The sequence below is a fragment of the Microtus oregoni genome, unplaced genomic scaffold (genome assembly GCF_018167655.1).
Source record: "Microtus oregoni isolate MIOR12 unplaced genomic scaffold, Mior012 000013F_ref0000133, whole genome shotgun sequence".
Classification (NCBI taxonomy): domain Eukaryota; kingdom Metazoa; phylum Chordata; class Mammalia; order Rodentia; family Cricetidae; genus Microtus; species Microtus oregoni.
The window spans coordinates 9,953,186-9,973,450 of record NW_024543072.1 but is presented as its reverse complement, the minus strand read 5'-3'; the positions used below and the strand labels follow the sequence as shown (position 1 = coordinate 9,973,450).

Genomic DNA, 20,265 nt, shown 5'->3' with positions numbered 1-20,265 from the left:
TTAGAACATCTAAGGCTGAGCTGAGGGCTTGGGGCTAGCTGAAGAAAGGAGGAGTATGACTGTTGTTGTCCAGGGAAGGTCAGCTGCAGAATGGCATGCCGGACTCCTCCAGAGCATCAAACTAAACCAGTGGCTCAAAACCTATGGGTCGCCACCCTTTGGGGGTCCAACAACCCTCTCACGGGGGGGGGGGGGGGGGCATGCATTCTGCATATCAGGTATTTTCATTACGATTCATAGCAGTAGCAAATCAGTTATGAAGTAGCAACAAAATAATTTTATGGGTCGGGTCACAACATGAGGACTGTATTAAAGGGTCACAGCATTGGGAAGACTGAGAACCACCGTATTAAAGGGTCGCAGTATTGGGAAGGTTGAGAACCATTGTATTAATAAAGGGTCGCAGAGTTAGGAAGGTTGAGAACCACTGTATTAAAGGGTCACAGAGTTAGGAAGGTTGAGAACCACTGTATTAAAGGGTCGAAGAATTAGGAAGGTTGAGAACCACTGTATTAAAGGGACACAGTGTCAGGAAGGCTGAGAACCACTGTATTAAAGGGTCACAGAGTTAGGAAGGTTGAGAACCACTGTATTAAAGGGTCGCAGCATTGGGAAGGTAGAGAACCACTGTATTAAAGGGTTGCAGCGTTATGAAGGTGAAGAACCCTGCACTAAACACAGACAAGGTAAAGACGAGCCCGGAGCTAGTGAAAAGCCTGTGCCTCTCAAGCTGAGAGCCTCCGGCCTGAGACGCACATTCTAAGAGCTTCCCACCCTCACATCCAACAGTAAAAGAACATTGTAATCAGCAGGCTATAACCAACATGTACTTGCTAAGTTCTGTATAAAGTTCTTAGACTGGTTACATATGCTTAAACTTTAACCACTTTTAAAAAGCGCTTTCTATACTGGAAACTATGGATTTATTCTGGTCATTCTAGTCATTCTGTGATTAGCAACCCTGAAGCTCTTCTTCAATCCGAGGACTACTACTACAATCCAATCTGTCTAAAAAGATCAGTAACATAACAGAATTCAGTGACTGGCAAATTTCAAACATTAATATGCTTCTCAATACTGAGCATTTTATTTCCTTTTAACATCCCCCAATCAAAAGAGCACCGAAGGAGATGTAATATAAACATTTCAATGTGTGTATCTGCAGCTTAACAGCCTTAATAACTAGCTATAAAATTTTAAGAGCTATCATATTTTGGTGGCAATTAAGAGTTATTGATATTTCTAAAATCCATCTGAGATTATACTGTAAGTTTAGCAAAAAATGGATTATGATATGGCTTTGGAAATAATAAATTGTTTTACAATCTTAACATTATTAAGAAAAACTTATTGCCATGAAATTAAACTATATCCATATTTAAAATTCAATCAAAATAAATTGCTATGTTTAAAATACATTTAATATTGACCCAGTTTAATGAGAAGGCTATATATTGCTCCACTTATAATCAATACGTTATGATTAACACTTTTATTAATTTTCTACAGTAAAGACTGACACTATTCACTCTTTAAAAGTATCAGGCAGTATCCCTCAACACTGCAGCTATTAGGTGTGCACACTAACTAAAATCACAGTGGGAAATGAAAACACAGGCCCCCCCATCAATGTACTACCGTACAACAAGCTACTAGAATGGTGTGTCACTGGGCCTGTGAGTTCCAAGAAACTGGGCATGGCAGCACACACCTTTAATGCCAGCACTTGGGGGCAGAGGCAGGTCATTCTCTGTGAGTTGAAAGCTAGGCTGGTCTATAAAGTGAGTTCTAGGACAGCCAGGGCGGTTACACAGAGAAACCTGTCTTAAAGAAAAAGAAATTCTGAAAAGGCTATGCAGTGTACGTGGATCTTGGACTAGAGTTTATGCGGTTCTGATCTAAAGAAAATCAGCAGGTCAGTATCCCCCGGGGCGGCCAATGTGAATCTACTGGAAACACCATCAATTAGGTCTCCTCTCTTATTTTTATTAAAAAATAAAAGCACTGTTGACTTGCCAAAGCCATCCCGACAGTATTTTCAAAGTACTGTGGTTCCTTCTCTCCTCTGACCTCTGCCGACTTCCTACAGAGCTCACAGGGAAACATTGTGCCTGTGGTGTGAGGAGAGCTTTTCCTGGCTCATAGAAACTGCCCAGATATGGTGACTGTAACTCCATGCAGGCTCTCACCTGCCTCTTCTCTCACACCAGTTGCTGACAAAGTCCTGAAAGTAAAAGCCAACTCAGCCTCAGCAACGCCAAACAGCAGCTGGGGACTGTGTGGTGTGCACACAGCGTGTCTTCAGCACTACCTAGTCTATACTATGACTCTCAGACAACTATCCTCTCAAAGTCAAGGAAGAGGGGATAATGGGAGAGCATGTTTGCTCACATGTCACAGCACTAGCTTCAGCTTTTTCTGAAGGAAATTTCTCTAAAATAAATATCCTACCTCATAAAGAAAAAAAACCAAAGGCACAGCACCACCTTTTCTTTTCCTGACGCTTCCTGCAGGGTGACCACATAAAGACCACACAGTTCATGTCAGTCCTCTCAGCTCTTGCCCAGCCTTCCCCTCGGCTCCTCATCCCAGATTTGCCTCTAAACTAAAATAAAGACTCTGACGTCTTTGGGGCCAGCTCCACTAAGGAGTCCATGTGGAGATTCTCACGAGCTAAGGCTGCAAGTCCAGCTTCTGAACATGTGGGTGTCTTGTGCAATATGGATCTAGAATGCTAAGGTCTTCCAAAGACCCGTAAGTGGCACAAGCCCCTGCACACTAACCTTAACCGCTGCTTATAATAATCTTCATTACCATCATCTGGGCACCTCGCTACCTTGCGACCACCTCCTCTTGCTTCCAGAGCTTCATCTTCTTCCCCAGAACTTGGGACAAAGTCATCATCAACCTCCCGCACTGGGGTTTTCTTCTGGCGTTTCTGGCCCTTCCGCAGAGGCTTAAGTTCATAGCTGATGTCATCGGAAGACAGATTGGCCACCTCTTCCTCCTCCTCTTGCTCTTCCTCCTCCCCATCAGAGGGAAAGGACCCAGACTGCTCCCCCTCAGTGTCTTCCTCTGCCTCCAGCCTCACCGCAGGCTCCAGAGGTTTCTTGCCCCGTGGCAACCCCACTTTCCCCTGGAACTGCAGCGCCCTCTTCTGGAGCTTCCGGATATGCTTCTTCAAGCGCTTATCTGCTTGGCAGAGGCCTTGGTTTCGCTGGTCTGGTTTGGTCTCATTTGGTCCTGCGCTTGACTCAGATACGACCATGTTTTTTCTAGCTACTCTTCTGTTAGCCCCTCGTTTCTTCCTTTCAAAAGATAATTGTGCTTGGTCTGCCAAATATTTTTCAAAGCCTGATACTTCATTGAGCATTATTTTTCTAGGCTTTTTCTCCTGTTTCTGAGGGGCTGGGGTACCAAACGGTGTCATCTGGCCAGTGCGGATAAGCTCTTCCCAGGCGGCCTCCTGGGCAGGCATGAGCATACTGCCAAGACATGATGGCCCTGGCTCTGAAAGGTAAACAATGAAGATTCGAGTAAAACTCTCAAAGGGCAATCACTCATTCACAGACAGTAAGAACCTCCAAAAACTCACAAAATACATCAGTGGAATGAAGCACAGAGGAAAGATTACTATGGCATTTACAACCCACATAGAATATATTCCTGTTTAAAAAGGTAATTTCCCAGGAACTTGCCCCAAAGTGTGACACGTGTAACTGTGGTGCGCGTGCACCATGGGACATTCTGCAGCCGTTTACTAAATGAAGAAATCATTACACCTGGGACAACATAGAACTGGAGACTGCAAAATGAAACAGGCCAGGCCTAGAAAAAGAGGCACAGAATGCTCCCCTCACATGTGGAATGTGGCAAAGCCAATCTCACAGATGTGGAGAGCAGGATGGTGACTATCGGGCTGAGAACATCAGTTAAAAGGACGCAGAAGTCGGTGGTGCCGTTCCACAGCGAGGAGTGCAGAGACCATAACTACTCTGTGTTTCCATGGCTGGAATAAGGGTTCTAGATGCTTTCACCACAGAAAAAAATGATAAATGTTGAGAAGACAACTATGTTTAACCTAATTTACAGACTATACAATATGTATCATTGAAATATCACACCTCATAAATACATTAAATGTTTACCTCACTATACACTAGCTCTTTTGTCTAACTTTGAATCTGAATAAGAATGTATCAGTTATAGTCACGTTCTCTGTACAAAGGCAGGCTTATCTCCACATTGTTGGTTATAAATAAACAATCCTAGCTGTGTTTCCTTCCCAGTTAAGAAGTGGTCCATGAGAAATGATCCCCATGTCTCCGTATCAGTGCTCTGGCCAACACTCTGATGGACCTCAGTTCAGGAATCAGCACGCCTAGCACAGACATGAAGTGCTAACTCTGCTGCCTGCGCATCACCACCAGCCACCTGCTTCAAACTGTCTGCCCGCTGATACTGCCACAGGGCATGGCCAGCTACAAATGTGCTGGGCTGCACTCACAGCTATCCTCAGACACATGTGGTCCACAGGACACAGGTGGCACACGCCTGGATCACTTCAGATACGGGAACAATGCATTCCACAGTTGTAATATGAGTGATCAATAGCTAGATGTGACCAATGGCCAGCACACTGACCAAAAAAAGAGATTCCCTTACTGCAGAAAGGTCCATCAGAGAGCTGGGAAGATGGCTTGCTGTGAAAACATGAGGACGTCAGTTTAGCTGCTCAGTACCCATGCAAAGCCAGGCATGGTCACAAAATACTGCATCAAGGCAGAGGCAAGAGGATCTTGCAGGCTCAGTGCCTAGCCAGCCTAGCTGGACCAGCAAGCTTCAGCCGGATTCAGGGAGAAACCCTGTCTCAAGAAATAAGGTAGAGAATGACAGTGGGAAGTCCTGATAGCCTCTCTGGTCTCCACATGCACACACGAGCGAACGTGCACACACACACACACACACACACACACACACACACACGCCCTCACACACAGAGCTACTGGATGAACATGTAAAGATGAACTAAACATGAAGATATGCCACATATAGTCACCCAGAAACAGCCCTCTAACTGAAGCTGATCTCCAGCAAAATACTTATCATGTAATTGAAAAATAAAAGACCTACCAGGCCACTGTCATCAGTCAGTTTTTACTAACTTTGCACTGAAATAAAATATACATCAGAGTACACAAATCCTAAGTTTCTCAAGATCTACCATCATATATCAGCATCCAGATCAAGTAACAGAAATTGCTCGTATTCCTGAGCACCCTCCCCACCACCTGCTCAGCCTCCTGAGATACTGAGAGGCCTGACTTGAAGGATGACTCATGCATGGCTGCATTCATGTCTGCCTCTGTCTGGCATTCTGCATGTGAGATCCACACTGATTTTCTAAATAGAGATGAACTTTATTAACGTACTGTTACTACTAGTCTATGATTGTTCTACAATGTAGTTTGGGTGGTTTCCAGGTTTGGGGTGCTACATCTCAGAACAAGGCTGCCGTGGATACTCTGGTTCACACCCTTTGGCAGCATCGTGCACCTGCTTCTTCAGCTTGTTAAGCTTCAATAGACACTGATGAAGAGATTGCAAAGTGGCACCAACTTAAGTTTCAAAGTGTTCAGGAGTTCCAATTGGTCCACATTCTTGTCATTCCATCATGTCCCTGATTCCCACTGAAAACAGAAGGCCTTTCAGATTCACTGACCTCATGGACAACTGATTTTGTGCAAAAATCTTGAACCCATGTTCTTAGTCTCTGTCTTTAACCTTTTCTCTATTATTTTAAAATGCATCATAAATTCAAGCCCTTTGCATGTTCTACAAACATCTTCCCCTTCTCCCAGTCTAAACACTATCTCGACAAGGAGAAGCTCTTGACTGTTATTCGAGTCCATTTCAAACCACTTTCTGCCATGTGCACATTCCTGGTCTTGTTTCAGTCTTTTAGGAACATGACAATGTTTGCCCTGTGTTACATTCTCACAGATTTTTATCATTACATTCAGATCTATGATATGCTTGAGATATATTTATACACCATGTAACAGATCAAGATCCATTTTTATTTTCATGTAGATTAGTATTATTGATCAAAAGACTGTTCAGCATAGCACTGCTTACCATCTTTGTCATCCATCATCAAGTCATTATACGTAGGTGGCCCTGTTTCCTGACTCTCCTATTCCATCTGTTGGTCTGTCTCAGTATCCTTGAGCCAATACCACACTGTCTTAATCACTACAGTTTTATAATAGAGCTTGGCATTATATTCTTTCTCTTTTTTTGGGGGGGGGGGGGTAAGGAGAAGTGAGACAAGGTCTTACTCTATAGGCTAGGGTGGTCTCAAATTCACAGTGATCCTCCTGATTCAGCCTCCCAAGAGCTGGGACTGCAGATTTTGGCATCACCTTGTTAATGACCTTCAGTCTACATGTCTTACACATGCCATTTGCCATTTTTTTAAAAAGGCTCAAATTTGCATTGGGGTAGCACTGAAACTACAACTAGCTAGAAACAACATCTTTATAATACTGTATCAGCCATAGCATATCTTCTCATTTACTTATATTTTTCTATGTCAATAACATTCTGCAGGTTTTAGCTGTATAAGACATTGCAGAACTATCTTTTTTACTAAGATTTATTTCTAGACATTTGGATTACAACTGGTACCTTTATTAAGTTTTAGCTTTTATTTTTCCTGGCATATAAAAATAATTTTTATGTACTATGCATTCAATTACTAAAAGCCGAGAGGTCCACACCCAGCAATACAGAGCTGGGCCCCAAAGTCTGGAAACTCAGACAGGGCAAAGGACAAAGAGAGGAACTAGACTGCAGGAATGGCCATTGGTCAGGTGGGAAAGTATCCTGGGAACCAGAGGTCAGAAAAAAGGAGGCTACAGATTGGTAACACATCAGATCCTAGGTGCCTGCAAAACCCATGGGAAACAAATGAGATACCCAGGGGGAGGAAACAAAAAAGGAGCACTAAACAAGTTCCAGCAATCTCAGCACTTAAGATGCTGTTGGATAAGCTAACCAAAATAACTAACAAGAACTAACCAGAGGGCAGAGAGGAAGCCAGGATACAGGCAGCACCAGTTGCTGTCAATAGGTTAAGCTCGGCAGAGGTGAAGAGGCTTCAGGATTTGGGGAGGTATGTAAGAACTCTGCACCAAGCTTTACTGAAGCATCAACAGAACTAAAGAACAACCGGCGTTAGACAAATGGACAGGAATAGAGTTCCTTTACTAGTGGGAAAGCCGGTGCCCAAGTGGCAGAAAGCACCAAAGTAAGACTGATGGATCATACAAACTGAACTTCGAAAGCAAATCTAAAGCCATGTGTCACAATTTTGAGGCTAGTCTGGGCTACACAGTGAGATCTTGTTTTAAGAGAGATGGGGGAGGAAAGCACATTTATTTTTTCTTCTGTTGTCCATTGTTACAGTCTTCATACCAATCTACATGAAGAAAATGTTTTAGAGAATAATAGAAAATGTTTGCTTCACCAGCTAAAGTCTAAGAAGCTTCAGTCTTTATATTTCAAGCAGGCACGTCCCTAGCAACAGCCAACAGTATGTAATACAGATACAAAGAAAAACATTTAGTTCCAGAGTTTGTATATTTTCCCAAGACATTTTCCAAAGCACAACCATCCTGAAGAGTACTTTAAAGGAATCCTGGCCATGGTCTGACTGTGATGCTGACAGTGAGAGCATCCACAGAGGCTGACTGTGATGCTGACAGTGAGAGCATCCACAGATGCTGACTGACGATGATGGACATGAGAGCATCCACAGAGGCTGACTGTGATGCTGGGGCTACAAAATGAACTCAATCACAATGCTAGCTTTCTTTATCAAGTTTCATGTACAAGAATGTTTAAATTTCCAGTGTGCTAAGCCTAACGCTAAATGTGCATCAGGAACTGCCAGAGAACTGGGTTAACGCTTTATTTCAGTCTCTAAAATGCTTGTGTCACTTAAGAGCTCTGGTTCTACAAAAGGACAAGATTTCCCCAGTCCCATTCAACACTAAGGAAGGCAATGTGTTATTCTCAAACCTCAGAAAAAGACTCCCACTGAATACAGGCACCAAACATCATTTAAGAGCATGGCAAGCTGTCCCCAGCATCCTCACCTGCATCATCCTCCTCCAGGCTGGCAGGATCCAGTTCTACTTGGGCCCCGGCCCCTCCAAGGATGGCCTGAAGACGCTTCTGTTTTGCAGTTATCTTTTTTAGCTGTTGTTCCTTGAATGGTAAACCCCAAATGCAAGACATAAAATACAGTGATTTATTGTTAAATACAAAAGATTGCACCACAAAGTGTTAAAACTTTAATCGAGAGTAAAATAAACATGAAACAGAAACCACACATGGTGACATCACTAGAGAGCCGTATCTGAGCAACTTCCAGTGTGCCGCAGCACAAGGGCCTTGAGCAGTCTTGGGCAGTCAGCCATGCCCACAGGCTGCCCTCACCCTTGGGCCTGAGATCACGTGCACTAAACTGGGAGGTCCAAATGTTCTCTGGGTGCCCTCTTCACATAATTAGGTCATACCATGACCCAGTCACCTAAAATTTGATTCTCTTTACCCTAAAATCTCAACCCACAAAAAGCCAAATGCCCCCTTTCTGATTTATGAAGACTCTGCACTGAACTACTACCATTGTCTCTGACATGTGGGTGAAATAATGAAAAATAAAAGGAAGGCCACATGAACTGAGTCTACACACTGCCTTCACAAGGAACTTAAAGCACAAGTATTTCACGTGCCGCAGTGAATCGCCTGCAAGACAAGAACAGAAACCACCAGTGTCTGCCATTCCTAGTTACTGCTATGCATTTTCACAAGGTGGTAAACAAACCCCAGAGAACTCCAGCCTTCACAAGGTCGTATACAAATCCTGCTCATCAAAGTTTCAAGCCTCAGAAAAGCAGGATGTAGGTAACAGATCCTTCCTACTCTTGAGTTCTTTGCCTCTAAAGGCAGCCCTGATGTGGCTGTGCTGACTAAACCCAAAGTAGAGATGGAGCCTGTGAGGGGTGATGGCTGCACCCATAGAAAACAAAGCGAAGACTCTGGTAAGCAAGACAGCGAAGCCCAGACAAAATGAAGGGACTGAGCAAGAGGCCAGATCCCAGTCAGAGTCTAGAATGGTGACAGGGAGACCACAAAAAAGAGCACAGAAGAGAGGAAGTACGCAGAACCACAAGAGAACTGCCCACAAACACGTATGTACATACATGGATATGTGTCTATATGTATGGGTTAATAAAATACTAGATAGCAGAGCTAACGGATAGCATGTATAAAAGGCACCCCGGATGTTTCTATTGTGGGGCTAAAGAGGTGGCTCAGAGATTAAGAGCCATTACTACTGTTACAGATGACCTGGGTTCAGACCCCAGCACCCATATGGTGGCTCACAACTATCTATAACTCAAGTTACAAGGGATCTACTGCCCTTTTCTGGCCTCTTCAGGCACCAGGAACACACATGGTACACATACATAAATGCAAGCAAAACACCCATACACTTAGAAATAAATCTTTTTTAAAATTTATTTTCTAATATTGTTTCACATAACACATACTCTCCAGAATACTTCCTAAACTGTTAAATGATCTTGCACTGTAACTTTTTTTAAATACAGTACTTAGCATATCATTTAGCATCACCTTGTTATACTTCTGCCGTTTCACAGAATCTAGTTTCCTGTTGACATCTCTGTTGGTGGCAGCTTGAGGGCTAAGTTGCTCTATAATTTTATTGATTTGCCTCAGGGATGTTGTACATGACCTGGAAAAATAAGAATTGCCTGTTTTTCTCCATGGTAACATTTTCATAGCATAAAGTAGAGAAAATGGTAAAAATGTATCTATTTTACTTCTCATGATCTGAAACATAAAACTAAAGCAGAGTGCATTCCTAATAGCCACAGACGGATTGAAAGCACAGGATAAGAACTAGTTCTGCTCTCTGGGTGGTGCCCGTTTGCAAACTCACTCATTCTTCTAAAACCATATTTTCAGTGTCTGCTTTATTCACGACAGCGGGGTAAAAACAGAACACAGTCTAAGTTTTCTTTTATATATGAAGAAATTCATGAAGATGAGATTCCTCCCAAAGTCTAACAAACACTAAAATTCCTTAACCATTTTCCTGAACTGAGTCATTTATCTGTGAAAATGAAATTTCTCTGCTGTGACAGGAAGCTTCATGGTTGCAGAGAAAAGAACTGAAAATTCGTTGCTTCTAAAATGCTACAAAACTGCTGCTTCTAATTTTTAAAAGAGAAAAACAATCTCATAATTTGTTGTCTGTGTTCTTTGCAGAACAGAACGCTGGGAGGAAGAAGAAGTGAGTTAGCCAACAAGGAGCTAGAGCTAATAGGCCAAGCAGTGATTTAATTAATACAGTTTCTGTGTGGTTGTTTCATGGCTAAGCTAGCCAGGCAGCTGGGCCAAACAAGCAACCCTCCTCCTCCACCCAGCCCTTGGCCTCTCCCCAGGCTGGCCTAGCACCTTTTCCCACCAGAGTACTTCACTCCGCAGAACCCATGTCCTTCTCCTCCACAACACAAGCGAAGTCTCCACAGGACTAATCTTTCCTTAGAGCCAATAGGACAAAGGAAATAAAGGGCAGGGAATTTATTCTCAGTATTTTTATAAATGCAAATATGAAAAATTGTCAAAAAAAATTAAGTTTGGGAACAGCAAACTACAAACTCTATATAGGAGCAAGAGAAAGGCAATGTTGGGTGACAAGGGTTCCCGGGATCTCAAGTGTGAAACTCCCATGTGTTTCATGAGAGCATTCTGCAAAGGATTTCAGGACAGCCTTCCTCTTCAGGACCCTAGGTAAGGACAGGACTTAGCGTGATCTGAGCGCCTACCTATAAGCAATGTTGTTCCTGAAGAGGGGCAGGAGGAGTTCAAAAGTCAAATCAAGGGCTGCTCTAACCAACTGTTTCCCAAACAAAAGGTTCTACAAATCTCAGCTTTCTATTACCTGAATCTTCCTGTCATATTAATACAAACTCTGAAAAAAGAAGGCCCACACTCACATGAGGTCATCCAGGACTGACTGGTACTCCTTCTCCGCATCGGCAACCTGGGCCACACGGCTGGCCTCGTGCATCGCACTGTCCACCTGCTGAAGCACACCCTGCTCCAGGACCGCCTGGTCGTACACATCCACACCCAGACCCTGGAGCTCCAGGGCCTGAGCACTGGGCTCCACTGCGGGGATCTGGTGCCGATCAATGTGTAGCAGGGGTGCCCCTCGCCTTGTGGCTGCCAACAAACAAGCTTCAGCAGATGTGGAAGGCCCAGACTCACAGGACGTAGAGAGGCACTCCCCAGCCTCTGCGTCCCCACCACTCTCCTGTCCAACTGGCATGTCTTCGATAGCGCTGACATGATGACTTGGGGAACAGTCTTGCTCCTGGGGTTGAGGTGAGTGTGGGATTTCCTCATGGGGCATCCTCTACAAACTACCTAAAAGGAAAAGGAAAACACTGATAAGCCTTTTGGTTATGTAGAATTGATCAGTATATAAAGTAAGTATGTTAAATGCACAATTTCTCAAAACATCAATAACCTTTCAATTAAATAAATTCATGTTTCTAAGTATTAATTTCTTTAAAGACTACAAATGACAATAAACAAGAAAAGCTAACCAAAACAAATACAGTACCAGCAGCAGAAGACACAGGGGCAGCGACTGAGGTTAGCAGCCCAATTCTGAGTCAACCACAAGGTGTTCTTTTTTTTTTTTCAGTTTTTCGAGACAGTGTTTCTCTGTGTAACAGCCCTAGTTGTCCTAGAACTATCTCTTGTGGTCCAGGCTGGCCTCACTCAAACTCAGAGATCCGCCTGCCTCTGCCTCCCAAGTGCTGGGATTAAAGGTGTGCGCCACCACCACTCGGCTCACAGGATGTTCTCAGACGGGTGAAATGACCCAGTTAGCACTTTTGCTGGGCAGTGTGTGGATGCTTTATGTCAGGGGGGCATGGCCAACAGCACTGCACAGCATCAGTGAGAACTTCTGGGGAACAACAATAAAAACTTCTCAACTCAACAGCCATCCAGTAAAGGGACATAGCAGAATCTCAAAGGCTAAGCAAAACACCCTCAAAAGAGAACTCCATTTCAGAGTCTATCAAATCTCTGCCCTCAAGGCTCAGATCTATGTGGAAGAAGAGGACAGGCTGTACAGGTCAGAGGTGGTAGACGACTCAGGGAAACACTGTCTTCTGAACACAAGAGGATGCACAAATGAACTCGGAAACTGACAGCACAAGACCCACACAGGTCAAAGCCAGACAAAATCCCAGTTCTAAGAAGCAGAAGTAGGCACAAGTGCCGCCCCTAACTAAGAAGCTCCTAGCAACAATACCTGCTAGGAAGGGGAAACTCAGTTTTCTGAAATGCAGTGGCACTGGTACATCAGCCACACTGTGGGCCAGGCCCCATGTCCAAGGGTCGCTAACGAACACAAGGTGAACTCCATGGTTTTGTGCACTTTTGTTTTGTCCTGTTATTGTCTGCCTTATTGATTTTTTGTTAGTTTGTCTATTTTGACTTTGGCTGGTTTTCTCAGTTTTACTTTTTTTTTTTAAATTTATTATGTATACAATATTCTGTCTGTGTGTATGCCCGCAGGCCAGAAGAAGGCACCTGACCTCATTACAAATGGTTGTGAGCCACCATGTGGTTGCTGGGAATTGAACTCAGGACCTTTGGAAGAGCAGGCAATGCTCTTACCCTCTGAGCCACCTCTCCAGCCCCTTGGTTTTATTTTTTTAAAGAGAGAAAACAATATGAGATTGGGAGAGTAAAGAGGTAGGGATGATCTGGAAGAGCTAAAAGAGGGGAAAATGGTATCAAAATATACAGTATTTAAAAAAAATTAATACAAATTTCAAAAAGAACTCCATTTCAATGCACAACCTCACCTATCAGGTAGGCTGGCACAACAGACACTAACATAAACAAGTTAATGCACCTGGCACGCTATTAGTGTGTTATAGTCAAGGCCTTCTCAAAGACAATTCAGAAATACTAGCCAAAAGTTCACATGTACCTAACTTCTGCCCAGCAAGTCCAGTTCTAGACATTTATCCCAGATAAACACAAAACACTATTTTCAGTTTATTTCAGCTGGTTTCAGTTGCTCACCCCATCATCATGTGACTGGCTAGGAAATACAGCTCGCTGCCACTGGTCAGCATCATTAAGAGAGGACTGGACCACATACTACTAGCTTGACAAGAATCAAATTCAAAGTGCAGTTTCACCAAAACATGCTCTGCTTTATCCCATCATCACATCAAGGAGTGTGAGTTATGGACAGAGACTGTCTCTGCTCATACACAGGTCCAAGAACACCCAGGGTGACATGAAGGTACCAGCTAGTTCCTACACTGTAGATAAAAGCAGTGCAAAACGACAAGGCCATGAATGTAGCAGGACTGCGTCTATGTTGAAAGAAACGTGTCTGTGCATCTGTGTGCATGGAATGAACACAGAACATCTGAAAGGACCCATTCTCTAACTAGAGGATGCTTCAGAGGGGAAGATATGAACTCTCATATCTTATCACAGACTCAGGAACCGCACACAAGAGAACACAGTCACTGTATTGCTGGTATAACACCAAATAAATACATTAAAAAAAAAAAAAAACAACCAAGGGGGCTGAAGAGAGGGCTCAGTGGTTAAGAGCACTAACTGCTCTTCCAGAGGACCCAGCTCAAGTTCCAGCATCCACATGGCAGCTCAGAACACTCCAAGATCTAATAATTGAAAAGAAAAAAAGCAAACAAGCAAACAATCAAGGGGCAGTCATGTTTTCTATTTAGCTGTAGAAAGACTAACAAACTTTCTTTAGGCACTCAAACTTTATTTCTAAGACATAATCATAAATTCTGCTCCCACTCATTCTTCAGGGAAAAAAATATCCCAGAGACCAAACACTAGCATATAATAATGCGGACAACTGAGTAGCCTCTGCCTTTGGTGGCTCACACTCTACCGGAGAAGCCAATGAGTACAAGTCAGTTGGTGGGAGAATGGAGTGGACACCACATGAGCTCGGAAAGGAACCCACACACTTTCTCTAGGACCCAAGGATACCAGAGATGAGCTCATCTCTGGCATTGAATCCCTGGCCATAGATTAATATGAGGGACACTCAATATCTGCTAAAAGGAGGACAAATTTAAAGAGGGGTCCAAAATAAAACCGTGGCCTGGGCAACTCACACACACACACACACACACACACACACACACACACACTATATATGTATGTATATATATATATAAATAATGGTTTTCAAATTGTATATATATTCAAATTATATGTATATAATATATAAAATCATGACTTTCAAATGGGAATGTATATAATATTCCTATTAGCAAGATATTATATATATTATACATGATATATATGTACCATATACATACATACATACATACATTTCAGGCTGGCCCTGAACTCACTGTCCTCCTACTTCAACCTCTTAATTGCTGAGATTACAGTGTGTGCCACCATGCCCACCCAGAAACTTCTTTTACTACAATCCCCAATGAGCTGCCAGTGTCCTAATCTACTGAATTCTCTTTCCTTATGCAATCTACTCAATTCATTCATTTCTCTTAATCATTACTTTATTCTGTTTAAAAATCATCAGCTTCCTCAAAATTTTTTTTATTAACTTACCTTTGACTATAATAACACTATTGATAATTTTGGTTTAACGGACATATTTTAACTTAAAAATAAATTCCTTTATACATAAAAGATGAAAAAAGCTTCTTTAAGCTCTGAGTATGTTTATCTTGAATTCCAGCTAGTACAAGGCTCCGAACAAAAACGTCACCCCTCTGTTGGAGGGCGACCTTCCCTCTGAACACAATCAAAACCCTAACTGGAGGAATATTCTCCATTTGATGTTAACTTCTACTATTCAGTCTCCAGTGTTAGTTTCTTCTTACCGTCCTCAGCAATGATCTCTGGCACCTGTCAGAGCTTTAAGACTTCTGGGGCTGCTTGCTCTTAGAACTGTGTCCACATCTGCCCAGCCCTTCACCCATGAACTCAGATTTGCATTCAGACCACATGGTGTTTCACTGTTGTGACTTGCAACAGACTCCGCTTCCAGCTTCCTGTCTGCTTCTTTTCAATATAAATACATACATATGTATGTGTATATTATTTCGAATTGTGTGTATATATATACATATTTTTAAAATTATGTGTGTGTGTGTGTACACACACACATAATTTAAAAAACAAGCATCAAAAATGAAGAAATCAGTGAAAAGCAACAGACACAAAAACTAAAACCCAAATTGTCTGAGGTCAGCAACAGGCAACAAGGCAAAGGCCACAAGGCAAAGGCCACAGGGAGGCAACCTACCCTTTAGAGGCCTTGGCTACATAAGGGAGAAAGAGTAATAAAATAACGAAGGCAATGGTTTGCTGGAAAGTGAAGAGAAAAAGTTATGAGACGAAGCCAACATGGCATGATGGGTGGTGAGAACACAGCGGATGATCTGAACAGAAACCCGAGTAGAAGCAGCCAGAAGGCACAGCGCATGTTTACCTGCCTTGGGCTGGAGAGCGATCCCTAATGTGACTGAATCTACAGATGCGAAGGCGAGCTGAGGTGGACTACCAAAAAAAGAACTCCATCAGAAAGAAGACTCGATGTTTCCTCAGTCAGTCACGGCTGCGATGGGGATGAGGGAAGAATGAGCTCGGAACAAATGCCTGTAAGGACAGCTAGTAATGAGAAATGGATACTGCTGCTGTGTGCTTTCCAAAATTATGGATGGCTGACACTTCCAGCACTGCACAGTTCTCTCCTCCTTTATAAGCATGCCTTGGGGAAATGTCAATTCTTGGGATGCTCAGAGTAGGAGCAGTAGAACAAACGAGTAAAAAAATGAAGATGCCAAGAAGAGGAATTGAAGTAACAGGCTGGCGTTCATGGTGGGGTGGGATTTTTAATTTTCTTTTATTTTTAGTCGGAAAGGGATTAAAACAGAGCAAAAGGCCATTTAGCTTCTCTCTATAGCCAGAAGAGCAAGTGGAGGGGTGTAACTTGAAGGCTTTGACCCAAGTGTTAAAAATTTCAGAGGTGAGATAAATAACCCACTAACAAACTGCTACCGACTCAATCACACCAGGCATTCAGCACACCGGTTCCTCTGTGCAGAGCTTAGTCTCTTGGGAGGTCAGGCTTTTCTTAATGAATGACATTAGTATAGATACATACAGGTGCAAATGTGGTGATGGCTATAAAAAGAAAGCACAGACCTCTACAGTAAAAGAGACCAAGTGAAACTGTGAAGGTAGGTGTGAGGCAGAGTGGCCTCTGACAAAGCAACGTCCTAAAGAATGAATAGGATTTATTCCAGGTCAAAAGCAGAGTTAGTGTCTTGCAATGAGATAATTGGAAAGAGGCTGGAACGCCATGAGAATTTATTTGTAACCCAGTTAGATAGCTGATTATAGTCTCCCTTGCTCTATAAATCTTAAAGAATCACTTCGGATAAATCCAAGACATTGAAAGCTGGGAAGATAGAGTTGTGTCTCGGAGTTTCTGTCGCCACGATTGAGCTGGATTAGGAGCTGGAGAGCTACTTGTAAGCATGGTTTTGAGAATGGGCAAGCAAAAAGGGCCAAGTCACAATGGTCTGGGGGGGAAAAAAAAGCTTGAAAAAAGGTTTTATTTCAAGTGTGCACAGAAATGGTTCTCAAAGAGTTTTAAGATGGGTGACAACGGCGGGACCCAACTAATACTCGTAAAAGACGAGTTAGACCGCTGTATGGATAATGGAGAAAGAGCAACGTGGTGCTAAGTCTAAGGCGGTGGTCTAGCAAAAACAGGTCCTGGTTATGAGAAAAACAACGAGCACTTTTAAGAGGGCGACAGCGGGGAAGATGACACACGAGGGAATCCAGGTCACGGCATTCACATCTCAATTCCTCCCACTCAACTTTGCATCAGTGCCGATGGCGCCGGGCAAGCACCGGGCATGCACCACCCCGACTCTCAAGGGACGCCTTTATCGTAATCCATACCCGTCAGTGTCTGACCCGACAGTGCCCTGCTGGCCCTGCACGCGGAGCCCCATTCACAACCCCAGGATCTACACTGGCGCCGCCACAGGCCCCTGCCCACCCGCCGCCGCGCAGGTAGGCGCGTGTGCACGCGTCACTTCCGGCTGCGGGGAGCCCGCCGGAAGACAACCGGCCCGAGGGCTGGAGAAACCACCGCTGGCTCCGATGGGCTCCGCGGCCAGGAGGCTAGAAGGCCACGGCCGCATGGGGAGCCCGAGGCGCAGGCACCCCCACCTGACCTTCAGTCCGGCTGCCGAACACTCACCCAGGACCACGCGGCTGCCCAGACGAAAGCTTAATCGCCACAGCCGCTGTGGAGCGTTTGTAGAGACTTCAGCGCACGCGCCCTGGGTCTGTCAGAAGCTCCGCCCCGGAGGCCGGCTAGGCCAATGGCGCATGCGCTTCGGTGTGGCGTTTGTTTGTAAGCAAGGGCGTGCCACGTGCATTGATCGACCAAAGGGACCTGCACCCCGACCTTTGTCCCCGGGCTAAGTTGGACTGTGTGGTCGACCTGTAGTCATCGGGGCGACTTGAATCATTCTCGCTAAACCTCACCTCGTTAATGAATTAAAAGATATTTTCAAAGAAAAGAAAGGGGAATGCCAATGAATGACTAGCTACAGATGCGTGAATCGTTTGCTTTAATGTCCTCACCGCTTTAGTTATCCCGCACGTCTTTAACTGGACGAGTAAAAAGAACCCTTAAAACTGCTCACCACCACCACCCCAACGCATATGCACACACGCACACCTGCGCAGAGCTTCTGAATTCATGCATTTCGGGCACAGTGGATCCACATGGATAACTTGATTGCGTTTAGTCGTTTGCTATTTGTCCCAAAACTCGGTAATCAGGAGAATTCTTAACCAAGAATTCTAGCTTGGAGAATTTACAAAGAGGAGGCTTCCGGTGAAGTAGCTGTTCAAAACTGGGAACTTCTCAGCCCAGGAATGCCAACAGTAGAGAAGATGGAATTGTCGGGGTCCGTGAAACAAAATCCCTTGTGAATGGACATGATTGAGGGAGGGGTGTTTGGGACTGAGTTATGTAGTCAGTGGGAGGCTTCATACTGCCACCCTCAGCCCAAGGCTCCTAAACCAGGATTCTTGCTTTCAGCGCTGAAAAGAATTTCAAAACTACCCAGTTGGTGAGCAGAGTTGAAAGACTTTATTAAAGATGTTTTTAAATTTATTTTTACTTTTATGTGCAATGGTGTTTTGCCTGCATGCATGTCTGTGTGAGGGTGTCAGATCTTGGAGTTACAAATAGTTGTGAGCTGCCATATGGGTGCTGGGAATCAAACTCTGGTCTGCAGCCCTAATTAAAGATATTTTAATAAGGGCTTAAGTTCAAAACTTAAGGAGAGACTCTCAGAAGAAAGACACACATGAGGGCATGAGTGGGCTTCTCAAATCCGTGACTGTTCTCACATCCGTGCAATGAATTCTACCTCCTCTCCCCTCCCCTTTTCCTCTTTCTCTTAGTAAACAAAATTATAGTGTAACTCTGGAGAGGCCTTGGATAGATTCTTAAAATAAAAACAGGCTGAGCTGACCAGGAGTCCAAAGAGGTATATTCTTGCCTTAGGACTTGATTTCTGTTTCCAAGACCCACATGGTAGGAGAGAACCAACTCCCACAACTCGTCCTCTGACCTCCACGCATTAAAATGATCTTTGTCCTCCACCTGGTCTCCGCCTAGGGCTTATGATGTTAAGCTATACAAACTCCTGCCTGCTCCTAAAGGGATGGAATCATGCCCTTGTTCAACTTGCTCCAATTCTGCTTCTCCCTTCCTTTTCTCTTGCTGGTACTCCTTGGTTACCCAGGTGCCAGCCAGGGACTTCCTTTCCTACCTCCACCAGGATATTAGCACAGATGGGACCACTGATGCACTTGGGAGCTTCCTTAGCTAGTTAGGTCTGGTGGAGGAGTAGCCTAATTGTATCACCTGATAACCCTACCCAACATTAAAAAGAGGTGGTGGTGGCACACACCCTTAATCCCAGCACTTGGAAGGCAGAGGCAGGCGGATCTCTGTGAGTTCAAGGCCATCTTGGTCTACAAAGTGAGTTCCAGGACAGCCAGAGCTACACACATAGAAACATGTCACAAAAAGCCAAAAAAATGTCTGTGTGGATGTCTGTGACCTGTGTCACCTCAAGAGGCCTTAAGAACCATGCAAGATGAAATCAGAGGGTCATGCTGAGTCGGCCACCCCCTTGACTGGTCCTGGGAAAGCTGACCTTGTCTCTTGCTGGACTCTACAGGAAGATAGCTGGCTCTGCACGTTGGAGAGATGGCCTCCACCCCGCACCACAGGCCAGGGTGAACCAACCCTGAGAGCATACATATAAGGTAGCTGAGCCCCTTGCCCGAGGTCTGTGGTCCCAGGAGCCCAGACTGACCAGCTTGGCTCCCATCAAAGCCCACAGCTGGGCCTTAGATTGACTCGCTCTAGCATCAACCCCATCTAGGACCTGCTGAAGCTGGTAAAGGAACTGGTCCAGTGGAACAATACCAGCAAGGTCCCCAAGACTCGCAGAGGAGTTCCGGTGAGGATCCAGTGATGGTGATATGCCAGAAACCAGGGGCCTTGAACCAGCCCAGTGCCTCATTGCGATAAACATTTGTCAGTAAAACTGATGGGGCAAAGAGGTATACTATATGGCACTCTGAAGCATCCATTGCCACCAGGATGAATGTAGAGGCAGGAAAGGAGAAGCAAAGAGATTTTCTGTTGTGGTTTTTGTTCTGTTTTGGTTTGGGGTTTTTTTGTTTGTTTTGTTTTTGCTTTTGTTGGCTAGCTTTCTTGTCTATTTACTTTCATTTATTTCCGTATGTGGGGTGTGTGGCAGAGATGAGGGGAGAATGTGAGGGGACTGGGAGGTGAACAGAATTGGGGCGCATGATGTGAAACCTCCAAAGAGTCAATATAGACGTCATTTTTTAAAAACAATGTGAAAAGAAGAGAAGGAAGAGGGCGGCTTATGGCAAGAGGATGACTCCTGTGTTCACCTGAGTACTACAGACATCTGTCTGGTGCCACCTGTCACTTACAAAAGCCACTGCGCAGAGACAGGGTTTAATCTTGAA

General features: G+C 44.2%; 1 protein-coding gene across 2 annotated transcripts in view; it reads right to left on the bottom strand.

The window, feature by feature from the left end:
- The window catches only part of Ercc6 (ERCC excision repair 6, chromatin remodeling factor), a 73,938-nt gene extending 56,430 nt beyond the window's left edge, over positions 1-17,508 (bottom strand). Inside the window, exons 1-5 of one of the 2 annotated variants that reach the window (XM_041662965.1) lie at positions 17,435-17,508; positions 11,097-11,529; positions 9,709-9,829; positions 8,163-8,274; positions 2,784-3,510 (exon numbers count right to left, since the gene is read on the bottom strand). In XM_041662965.1, the coding sequence (XP_041518899.1) occupies positions 2,784-3,510; positions 8,163-8,274; positions 9,709-9,829; positions 11,097-11,515 (1,379 nt within the window). In that variant the 5' untranslated portion in view covers positions 11,516-11,529; positions 17,435-17,508. Of the gene's footprint in view, positions 1-2,783; positions 3,511-8,162; positions 8,275-9,708; positions 9,830-11,096; positions 11,530-15,646; positions 15,761-17,434 lie in introns of those variants that run through there. The other variant, XM_041662966.1, reaches the window with a different exon arrangement.
- Between the last annotated feature and the right edge of the window lie 2,757 nt (positions 17,509-20,265).